At 34.7% G+C, this 12200-nt stretch overlaps 1 protein-coding gene across 1 annotated transcript; it reads right to left on the bottom strand.

Moving 5' to 3' along the window:
- Positions 1 to 4388: 4388 nt before the first annotated feature.
- LOC116032368 (E3 ubiquitin-protein ligase RFI2) lies at positions 4389 to 11525 on the bottom strand. The gene is made up of 6 exons (XM_031274877.1): positions 11042 to 11525; positions 9081 to 9250; positions 6887 to 6945; positions 5901 to 5923; positions 5440 to 5821; positions 4389 to 5135 (listed from the first exon to the last, which is right to left on the bottom strand). The coding sequence occupies exons 1-6, from the start codon at positions 11199 to 11201 to the stop codon at positions 4655 to 4657; spliced, it is 1275 nt and encodes a 424-aa protein (XP_031130737.1). The 5' UTR covers positions 11202 to 11525; the 3' UTR covers positions 4389 to 4654.
- Between the last annotated feature and the right edge of the window lie 675 nt (positions 11526 to 12200).

Genomic DNA, 12200 nt, shown 5'->3' with positions numbered 1-12200 from the left:
CCCCTGTTGATTTAACAAATGACAATGACACCGAAATAACGCAACCTACACAACTTGAAACCCAAGCTAAAAAAAGACGTCTCACTTCAGATGTTTGGAATCATTTTATAAGACTTGAAAAAACTGCAAGTAGTGATAAAGAATTGGCTAGATGCAAATATTGTAATAAAGAATACACTATTGGGTCACATAGATATGGAACATCAACTTTATGCCGTCATATGACCAGTTGTAAGCAAAAGCCTAAATATGAAGATGTTGGTAATATGCTTATTGACCATGAAGGGAAGTTGCGTGCTAAAAATATTGATCACAATAGGGTTCGTGAGATGATTAGTATGTCCATAATTTATCATGATCTTCCATATTCTTGGGTGGAGTATACTTGGGTTAGAGAGTTGCATAAGTATTTGAATAGTGATTTCAAGTTCATAAGTAGAAATACAGCTGCAGCAGATGTTTATATGTTTTATGAGAGGGAAAAAGATAAATTGAAGAATGTGTTGGATAAAGTTCCTAGTAGAATTTGCTTGACTTCATATCTTTGGACAACATGCACAGTTGAGGGATATATTTGCTTGACTGCACATTATATTGATAAAGATTGGAAGTTAAATAGTAAGATATTAGCATTTTGTGCTATGCCTCCACCACATACTGGCCGTGAGTTAGCTAAGAAGCTTCTTGGTTGTTTGAAAGATTGGGGAATTGAGAAAAAAATATTTTCTATTACATTAGATAATGCTTCAGCTAATGATAGTATGCAAAACATCTTGAAGGAACAACTTTGTTTACAAAATGATTTGTTATGTAATGGTCAGTTTTTCCATGTTAGATGTTCTGCACATATCTTGAACCTTATTGTTCAAGATGGATTGAAAGTAATTGGTGTTTCTTTTTACAAAGTTCGAGAAAGTGTGAGGTATGTTAAAGCGTCAGAGGGAAGAATGAAAGCCTTTGAAGAATGTGTTGAAAAAGTAGGTATTTAGCTTAAACTTGGTTTGTCTATTGATGTGCCTACTAGGTGGAGTTCAACATATAAAATGCTTGATACTGCTATCAAGTATAAGCGTGCTTTCAGTAGTCTGCAATTACTTGATACAAACTATAAGCATTGTCCTTCACATGAAGAGTAGGTTAGAGTTGAAAAGATATGTGATTTCTTAATGCCTTTTAATGAAATTACCAAATTGTTTTCTAGTTCAACTTATCCCACATCCAACTTATATTTTCGGCAAGTTTGGAAAATTGAGTATTTGTTGAGAATGAATATGAAGAATGGAGATCCAGTGATTAAAAAGATGGCTTGTAAAATGAAAATCAAGTTTGATAAATATTGGGAGCAATATAGTGTTATTCTAGCACTGGGAGCTGTCTTGGATCCAAGAATGAAATTTAAGCTTTTAGAGTTTTGCTACAAAAAGTTGGATGAAAACACTTACAAAGAAAAGTTAGATGTTGTGAAGAACAAGTTGTATATGCTTTTTGAAGCATATAAAGCCACATCTTTGACCGCGACGACTAGTTCAACTGCAAGTACTAGTCGATGTGAAAATGTTATAGCAAGTGATGATTTCGATGTAAGTATTTTACTTAGTGTGAATTATTTTCTTAATTCGTATTCTAATATTTGTGAATTTGTTATTGATGTGTTGTACATGATGAGTTCATTGAATATTGTGTTCAAGATAATGTGCAAAATGGTAAATCTGCTTTGGATGTGTATTTAGATGAGCCACAGATGGATATGAAGTCATATGCTAGTTTGGATATTCTGAACTTTTGGAAGGATAATAAACATCGCTTTGGTGAGTTATCTTTAATGGCATGTGATGTGTTAAGTATTCCTATTACTACAGTGGCTTCGGAATCGGATTTTAGTATAGGAGGTCGTGTGTTGAACAAGTATAGGAATTGTTTGCTTCCTTCCCATGTTCAAGCATTGATTTGTACTCGCAATTGGTTAAGCGGTTTTGAATTAGATGATAAAGGTAATTCACTAATTTCTTTATTCAACATTTTAATGATTTAATTATTATAAATAATAATATGTTTTCAATTCTTGAAATTTTTGCATAGATGATGATGGTGAAGTTGAAGATGTTCCTGTTCGTGTTCCAACCGAATCTTCTGAAGCGTAGTGTGTTTTAGAATTTGATATTTGATTATGAACTTTAAATGTTAATTTTGAAGTTTAGTGTGTTTGTGTTTTGGACTTATATGTGTAATGTTTAATGAATTGATTATTGATATGACATTATGGACTTTGATTATTAATTCATTTTTGAACTGTAATTTGTTTTAATGCTAATCATTTTTATAATTTTTTTTGCTTAATTTGAAATGAAGTAAAATAAAAATAAAAATAAAAATAAAAATAAAAACTGAAGCCCGCGAAAGCCCGCCAAAAAAAAGCCCGCAGTGGGGCGGGCCGGCCCGCTATGACAGTACTAGTGGCATATGGTGTGAAGTGCTGTGGAAGTAGTGCATTGCATTGGTAGCTGGGACTAGTAAATGTTGTGTTTGTGCATCGATGTTACAATGTTAGTGCATCGCTTTCTGGTTGTGGTGCATTCTGTTGTTAGTTGTGGTGCATTATACTGTTGTTGCGGTTTATTTGTCGTGAAGTTTCGTTTTTTGACTTCTGGTCACGAGTGTTATTATTAGTGATTAAATATAGTTGTTTGTTTCCATCCATATTGTTAAAAAAGATACATGTTTAAAATGCGTAGTGTGGAAGGTATGTTTGTCAATTCTCTCATTCTTTTTTTTTTTAAATATATATATATATATATATATATATATATATATATATATATATATATTGTGTGGTTGGATGTTTCTGAGTGGACTGCTTTGCCCTGGGCATGCATTTACTATTATATATGCTAATAATATCCTTAATTTTAGGAGATGAAAGCGTAAATCACAATCATACATCTCTTGATATTAATGATCCATATTAGACCACAATTCTCACATGGGACATGATTCTTATGGAGTCGGACCCCATATATATATATATATATATATATATATATATATATATATGATCGTGTTCAGGTGCAAACCGCGCGCCCAGGAGAGAACTGAAAATGCGTCCAAGTGCAAGTAGAATGTATTTCAGGTGCAAGTAAAAGGTACAATGAGCATCAATATTAAGTGCACCTAAAGTTATAACTAGTTGCACATAATGTTATAACTAAGTGCACCTAGGTGCCTGAATGTTAACAAGGCAAATTACTTGCACTTGTAAATGAAAATAGGTGCACAAGTGCAAATAAAATGTATTACAGGTGCAAGTAAAATGTACACTGAGCATCAATAATAAATGACTTAATGTTATAACTAGTTGCACCTGATGTTATAAATAATTGCATCTAACGTTATAATTAGGTGCACCTAGGTGCATGAATTTTAACAAAGTATATTACTTGCACTTGTAAGTGAAAATATGTGCACTTGTAAGTGAAAGTAGGTGCACTTATAAGTGATTTTACTTGCAAACATGCACCAACTAATTGCACTTATAACACAATTACTTGCACCAAAGTTTGAGTTATTTACGAAAATGCCACCGCATCGATTTTTAAAATTACACCTAATTCGTTGATCTAGACACGTGGACAACTGCGAAGCGTTCTCAGTTTTCTCCTGGGCGATAGTTCGCGCCAGATCGCGCTCTTATATATATATATATATATATATATATATATATATATATATATATATATATGTGTGTATATATAGTTGCGTTCAAATGAGAACTAGTCTTCTCATCTGAACCTGCGAACTTTTAAAGAAATACACAATAAGTTTCACCTAAATGCACAATAACACTATTCCTAGATATGCTTGAGGACGCGCAAGTGTATCTGTGCAGTATTTTCCGTGCATTCATATAGTAATTTCGATACATTTATGTAACAGGTGCAATGCATTCATGTAATAGCCGCAGAGCTAAAGTAGTTGTGCATTCATGTATTATTTACCTTGCATTTACCTTGCATTTCTTCACTTCGCAAGTATTCACACAATCTAGCGATTTACCACACAAATGCCACGAGTATATATATATATAAATATATAATTTTGAAATTTAAATCGTGCCAAAAATAGTGATTATTGATTGATATTTTATGACAACTATATATATATTTTTTGTCTAACTACAAAGTTTTCCTAATACAATTTATCTATCATGGGTGTCAAATAGTAATTGCAAATTTCCCTTGTCACCCCAAAAAAAAATAATAAATAAAGGATGAATAATCCCCTCACTACTATTTTGAACCAAATGTGATTCTAAAATTGCTTGTTTCAGAAATTGAATTAACCCTAATCTCAATCCCAATAGCATACAAGCAAGGAATGCAAAACCAACATAGTTGAGGATGAAAGCAGATGATGGTTATTTTAAACCTCAGATGAGTGCAGGGCATGAAGAAACAAAGAGGAAGCCAGCCACTGTCTATCACACAACCATGCATTTGGCCACTACATAAAGAGTGTCATTTCAGGGCCACACAACAGTTCTGAACCTGTCCACTTTGACAGACTCCAACCTTAACAGATTGTTTTCGATCTCAAACATACATAAATTGGGTGGGTTCAGTCATAGTAATTACCTCTCATCATAACACTACAAACCAACCTATGACCGATGATGTTGAGATGGCATCCTCTCAGATCCATGCTGCCTCTGGCGAAAGCTGCTGAATCTGATTCCCGGATCAGACCCACCAGCTCCATGGTGAAACGACCCCCAAATTGGATCTCGATCAACCTGGGTCAAGGAGGAGGCCGCACCCATGTGTTCTCGCTCCCAAATAGGGAACCGATTGGACATGGGATTTTCTGCTTCTTGAAAGGCTCTTCCAGATGAAGCAGACGGATAGAAGTAAAAGCCACCAGCCTGATCAGACGATGAGGCCATTGGACTCACTTGAGCCATGCCCCGGTGATTACTGGATCTCCGTGTTCCAACTATTACTGGGGCACGAACACCAGGTGAATTGCTTGGCTGTTGAAAATAAGCTTGAAGAGCCTGAACACGGTCGCGGGCCCGAGCCACACTTCCAGGATAGGGAGGAATCATTGATGATGCAACTGAACTTCCTGCCCTAGCAGCAGAACTGTAATTACATGCAAAATCAATTTCAGGAATACTGCTGAAAATAATATTGAAAGCCAGCTGAACACCTCCTGACTTCTAGTGACAGTAAAAAGCTAATTTTAAAATTTATAAGCTCTTTTTTACCCCTTTCCTATACATTCTACCACTAAAAAACTTACAACTGTTTTATACTCTCTCCCTACAGGCCTATCAGGAATAGAGGGCACCAAAGCACTAAGGGTAGTAAAAATTCAGCATATGAAACCCCAAGAAAAAAACAGAACTACGAAGTACAGTCTCGTCCAGACAAAAAGAAATCATACCTGTGACTGACAAGGAAAGGGTGGACAAAAGATCCTTGTCTTGGTATATCAGAGTTTGTTCGAGCAGCTCTATGAGGAACAGGCGGAATTGAGGGCTGATCAGCATTACCAATTCGGCTGCTTGTTGTAGGGAAAGCAGATGAATGGTGATCCCAACTGTGATAGTGGACATCCACACCTGGGAAAGCATAAGTAGGAACTTCATGTGGAATTGAAGGACTGCTCCAGTGATTGTTAAAAGTAGGACCATCAGAGACACCTCCACTGGAATTTGAGGATGATGGATGAATACCAACATAGGCAATATATGGGCATTGATGAGTGGCAGAAGACACAGCAGCATGCTCAGCCAAAATTGCATGTTGTCGAATAAGATCATGATCTACAGAAGTACAAACGGTCCTATCAGTGATGAAGAATCGTGAAAAATTAACTACTTAACCAAGAGTCAGAAATCTCACATGAACTAGAAAAATCCCCTTCACTGCAACACAAAATATAACAAATTAGATGTTGGTTTGAATTGAAAGTGAGTAATAGAGAGGATAATCAAATAACAGAGATGCACTTCATATGCACTTATTGCTTTGTGCTTGGTGTGATTATTTCAGTGAAGCCACTTACGTTCAGTATTCGGAAGCACATTTCTGGTGCTGCACTGCGCTTCATAAATTAAGCAGGAGCTTCAGTTAAGGCGCTTTCACTTTAGAGGCCTGAAGCGCTTTGATAGCGCTACACTGCATTTAAGTGAGCGAAGTGCTAACTTTTGACAATTATGGGCAAGGCATCTGAAAGGTTGTGAGTTGGAAATTTTTATTTTTATTCCTTGTTTGTTAATCTTGATAGAATTCTTGTTAATTTAGTGGGATGTACAACAAAAACCAATGCCTATATTTTCTCAAGTTACAGGATCATTTTGTGAAAGAAAGCGAGGGACAAGAGTTTCCCCCTTGTCAGGGTTGGGTAGGTATGCAGATGATAAGAATGGTATTAAGAAGTCCAATAATTATTACACTCGTTTCATTTATTACAGGAAAGAAGAAGAGATAATGTATTCTATCCATCTCACCTATTCACAATACTTTACCAGTTTCCTTTCACTTTTTTTTTTAAAGGAAACTCAACAAAGTCAAGGAGCCACTAGCAACAGAAGGATGCCAGAATCCAATTTGTATTTATCCACTAACAATTTTATTGAATCCTATTTCTCATACTATGTATGTCTGCTGTTGTTGGCTCTTAAACTTCGACAGGCAAAACAACAGATACAGCAGATATTTGAGAAAGCATGTGCACAAATAGAACAGAAAGCAGCAAGTTTTCTTTTTCTTTTTCTTTTTTTTTTTTTGGAACCCCAACCCCCCTCCTTAAAAAAATATTAAGCTACCCACCATCTTGAACTAAAAATCAAATTTTTGAATGAAAGACAAGAGAGAATCGTGCTTACTCAAAAGATGAAGGCAGTCTAGTCAGACCACTAAATGGACACCAATGAACTCCAAATGACTGCAAACCAAGTCACAAATGTAAAATTAAGTAATGAGGAATTGCAAAATACACACAATATTGGCTTGAAATTGCCATACTAATATACTATCCCCATAAAATAACACTTAAAGAAATGGCTAGACCAATTATTAAATATGGGAACCAAATGCATAAAAGAAATGAACAGTAAACATTGTACAAGTTACTTTCTTTGAATCAAATACTTCACTTGGAACATACATTGTTAGAAAAGAATAGAAAATAGTAAGGGTTACTTTTAACTAACATTTAAAGTCTAGCTGAAAAATATGCAATCGAAGGCACAGAATTCAACAAGACAAACAGCACATTAACCAAACTTGCATGTGCCTGTGTTGCTGTATTTATGTTCTTCAGTATTTACCATTGATCTTGGCTTTACGAAGGGCAGAAAGCCCATGAACCAAAGCATATGATTTTTTATGTGACATTAATCCAAAAACATCAGATAGACAGAAAGGCAATTCTCAATCAGAAGCCTTTTTCTACAGCTTATATTTCCTTTGCAATATTTGTTTCAGATCCTTTCCACCGTGGCACCATCCTATTTCTATATGCTTAATCTCATCTTGGCACCCACTCCCTTCCATCTCCCTCTGTATATTTACCACCATTGCTCTTGCACAGTTACATTATTTTGCAAAAATGTTACCCAGTTTTCACCTATCCAAAACATCAATCATATTATAACACCCACACTTCAATTATAGCATATTAGCATCAGAGTGAGACAACAAAAGATGCCCACACTAAAAAGATGTTTATGTTCAAATAACAATTTCTTTGAATCTAACAATGTTCATTTGAGTCTCTTCTCATCTAAATCCATTCACTTTCTTTTATTCTATCTTATGCAACTATGCAAGCATTTGGTTGATTCAGTTCTATACTTCTACAGGGCCTCAAAGCTTTTGCATGTCTGATCTCCTTAGATGGAATCAACTCCCATTCCTAGTAGCCAATAATCGAAAAATAGCTCTCATAACTCCCATTCATGCACATCCACATTTCAATTTTCAACCAATTCCATAAAAAAAAATAAAATAAAATAAAATACAATTGAAAAAAAAAAGAAGAAAAAAGACACCAATTCCATTTAGACGGAACTATACCTCCACAACAGATATTAGATGACAATCACATTGACATTTTACATTAACATTTTTCCAGTATATAAGAAGCCATAGGATTGCACTAAGAACATGATGGCAATCACTGAAAAATATTCAGAAATATTAACCAAGTACCCCACAACCAAGGTTTTAAATTCAAATCACTATTCATAATTGATTAATGAAAGAATTTCTGGCTTCATTGATCCATTGAAATAAATTCAATATATACAAAATCTCAAATAGCATTAACACAGGAAACTTGTGTAGGGAATAAATTATAAAAATATCTAATATCAAATCAGTACACCACAGGTGTACTCTATGGGAAAGCATTGTCTTAAAAAACATAAAGAACTTTTATAGTGAAGTTGCAAAAGTTCACAGCCATTGCACTGTACATCTAGACCTCCTTAGACCGTGCAGTCTAGGAGCCTTATGTATGGAGCTGGATTTAGAAAATTACATACTACTAGTTTTCTCAGCTGCAATATACATAATAATTTACGCCATTTTTTCCTCTTTTATTATTATTATTATTATTATTATTATTATTATTATTTTATATTAGTTATTTGTAGATATTGAAGGTCATGCTTCGTTGCCTAGTACTCATTTTTCAAGCATTAGAACCTGTGTTCAAGTCATGGAAACCTCTAAGAAAACAAAAGGCTACATCAGTACTACTTTTTCAAACCATGCATGAAGTGGGAGTCTTGAGTGTCAAGTCCAGTGTGTGATAAATAAATGACGTCTGGCCAAGAATTATTTTGTAAACATTCAAACATATTACTCACTCAAACTATAAATTACTTTTTAATTCCCATGCTATACATTCAAGAAGGTAAACCCAGAAATCTACATCTCATAGAAATTTTGAAGATTCAATGTGACAGAAATTGAAGATAAAAAATTGATCTGAAGCATTCTTGAATGAGTGAAAAGCATGGTAACAAAAATTATAGAAAGTGCCATTTTACTTAGACAATAAGAAGACATTACCATTTCAGAGTAACTTAGATCATATAGGTCCTCATCATGGGCCCAATCATCCATGCTAAACTCAGGGAGAGAACGATGCCCACTTGCATAAAGCCATTGACCTTTCTCAACTTTTCGACAATTGGGGCATTGCATTGCTCCTTTTATATTAAAGGCAGATCCAATGCAATCTGCATTTGGAAAAAGACATGAAAAATAAGATACATAAAGAAACATGGGTTAAGCTACTAGTTTTCTCAAAATGTTTTTCTATGCTGGGAATGCAATAAAGAAGCATATATAAAAGGAAGAGAGAAATGAGGATGGCAAAGCAAGTAGAAATGGAGGGACGGATACACTACACATCAGCATTTCCAACTCCTCAAAAAATGGACAACTTTTAGATATAACTTCCCTCTTATCACCCAAACAACAAGAGGGGTGTGAAACTTTTAAATATACCCCTTGCGTGGTACCAAGCATCAAGGAAGAATATGTACCACTCTCTTGTACCAAATGCGAAAGATGCTAGTAGAAATGACCTAAGATGATGCTGACAGAAGGAAGGACCATATACAAGCAGTGGCATTTAAAAAATCCAAACCACAAAATTCCATAAAGCAGAAGATCAAATAAGACTACTGTCTAGTACGGTTAGCTGGGCAGAATAACCATACTTAATTGTAAGCTATGATGGCATAAAGACAAATAAAGAATTAAACAACTATAAGTGTCATTCAGTTCTCCATACAAGGAACCAACTCAATTTGAGTCAACAAGTTTCCTTTTGGTGCTCATAATAGAATTTAAACATTAATGCTACAGGATGAATGTTTTCATTATCATAATGCGTATATCCCAAATCTGGGGGAATCAGGGAGCTCGGTTCATGGTACATTATATAGTGGCTGTAGTGCATTGCACATTTTGTTAAAGTCAAATTCTATGCCAAGCAGGAATAGATCAAACACTTGTGAAAGGCTCAGATGAGGTAAGAGTCCAAATGGAACTAACTTAGTTGATGGACAAAGTGGTAGCATGACACCACAAGCAGTTCAATAAAGAAAGAGTGAAAATGCTGTTGTTGTACCACATAGATGCTTCAAATTGAGACCTAACCTCCAAATATATGTTATAGTCAGACCTACTTGAGAGAACAAGATTCTTACAAGATATCATTTAACTCTACATTTAATGAATAATAAAACATTAAAGCTAAAATTTGTGTTGAACAGTCCAACCTCCTCACAAAATTTAGGTTGCTATGCCTGAACCAGCTACTGCAGTGCTGCTCTTTCTCCTACCATTTTGACATGGATATCAAATGACCATTTTAAATACAACCCTTCTTTAGTATTCTTTATGACTTCTCTCAATGAAATTTCATGCATATATTCAATGCTTGCTATATAAACCTGTTGGTTACACTTCTATACTAATAGTTGCCACCAGAAACATTTGATTTAGAACCCACAGCTTGAGAGAGGGGACAGGATCGCAAAAATCTCAAAGCAAAGAATCTCATCCAGTAAAGCCACAGAAAAATCAAGAATAATTTTTTACTTGGAAATTCTGAGTGGATATCTATCAAAGTCAAGGTGTGATCATCCTCATCCCACCAATCACATAAATCCATAAACGTGATTGCTCAACTAAAAATCACATCATGTTAGCTTCACAAAAAGTATATTTTCATGTTCTTCCTGCCTTCCAAAACAATTTTTCATTTCAAAATATGAAAGGAATTAAAATTGTCGCCCACAGGATAATTTAAACAGCTAAAATCGAAAGCGATTAGCTGATTTTAATGCAAGAACATATCTAACAGTATATTGGCCACTTAATTCAGCCTAACATAACATAAAATGACAAAGCATCTCAAAAGATCAAATTTCAATTTCCAGAGAGCAATTAACCGGATCTCGAAAATTCCAAACTTAAATTACAAAATCAAATAGCAAGGTGCTCAGAATTGAACTAACCCAGGTGGAATTCATGACCGCATTGAAGCTTAGCCCAAGATCTATCCCCATTACGATTCACCGTTTCAAGGCAAATCGAACACGACTCCGGTGCCGACACCTTGCCGGCTCCGCCTCCACCATCGCCGTCGTCAAGAAGATCCACATCGTCCAATCCCATAAATAAGCAATCCCAAATCCTATATCCCACCCGATATCGTATAAATCATTTAAAATTATTTACTGATAAAAACCGAAATAAATCCAAGAACACGTCTGTTTATTATGTTTTTTGGCCTCTGAAAAAAGTGATAATTAAATGAAAAGCATAGAAGCGGGCGATGCAGAGAAAGTGGGTGTGTATTAGGAGGAGCTAAGATAGAAGAAGAAGAAGACGAAGAATAAGATGGAGGAGGATAAAGAGAGCGTTAAGCGGTGGGTGTAGAAAAACTGTGAACCTCTTCTTGCTTTTGCTTTCTATTTTTCTTCATTTCTAATTTCCTATTCTCTCTCCCACGCCCTTATTTTACGGCACTTAGGATTTTTTTGTTTTCTCGTTTTCTTGGTTTTTTTTTTTTTTTTTGTTTTAATTTATTTTATCAAAATAAAAAATAAATAAATAATCAGTTTAATTAGAAATGTGTGTGTATATATATATAGGCTTATGATCCCATTAAAACATATTCTAGGAGAAAATTATGAACCAATTTTAGTCTTATATCGCAATAAATTGAATAGATCAAATCAAATTTTAAAAAAAACAAATGCGATGGCATTTTCGTAATTATCGTCTTCACTTTGCAAACGAATTAAATAGGGAAAATTGTAATTTATGCCCCTCCATAATATGTCAATTATCAATGTCACCCTTGAATTATTGTGGCGTAAATATAGCCCCTCAATTTTTAAAAACGGTACACATATTACCCCTCCCGTGGTGTAAATATTGCCCCTCCTTCGTTACGAGAGGGGTAATATATGTACCGCTTTTGAAAATTGAGAGGCAACATTTAAACCACTAATAATTCAGGGGTGACATTGATAATTGGCATATTATGGAAGGGCAAAAATTACAATTTTCCCAATTAAATATGTAATATATAACAACTAAATATGCAAACCTTGATAAATTTTAAAAATTTGATGAAAAAATTAAATTTTGAATCTAAATCATAAATGC

The sequence above is a fragment of the Ipomoea triloba genome, chromosome 10 (genome assembly GCF_003576645.1).
Source record: "Ipomoea triloba cultivar NCNSP0323 chromosome 10, ASM357664v1".
Classification (NCBI taxonomy): Eukaryota; Viridiplantae; Streptophyta; class Magnoliopsida; order Solanales; family Convolvulaceae; genus Ipomoea; species Ipomoea triloba.
The sequence above is the reverse complement of the archived record's forward strand: the minus strand, read 5'-3'. Positions and strand labels throughout refer to the sequence as shown.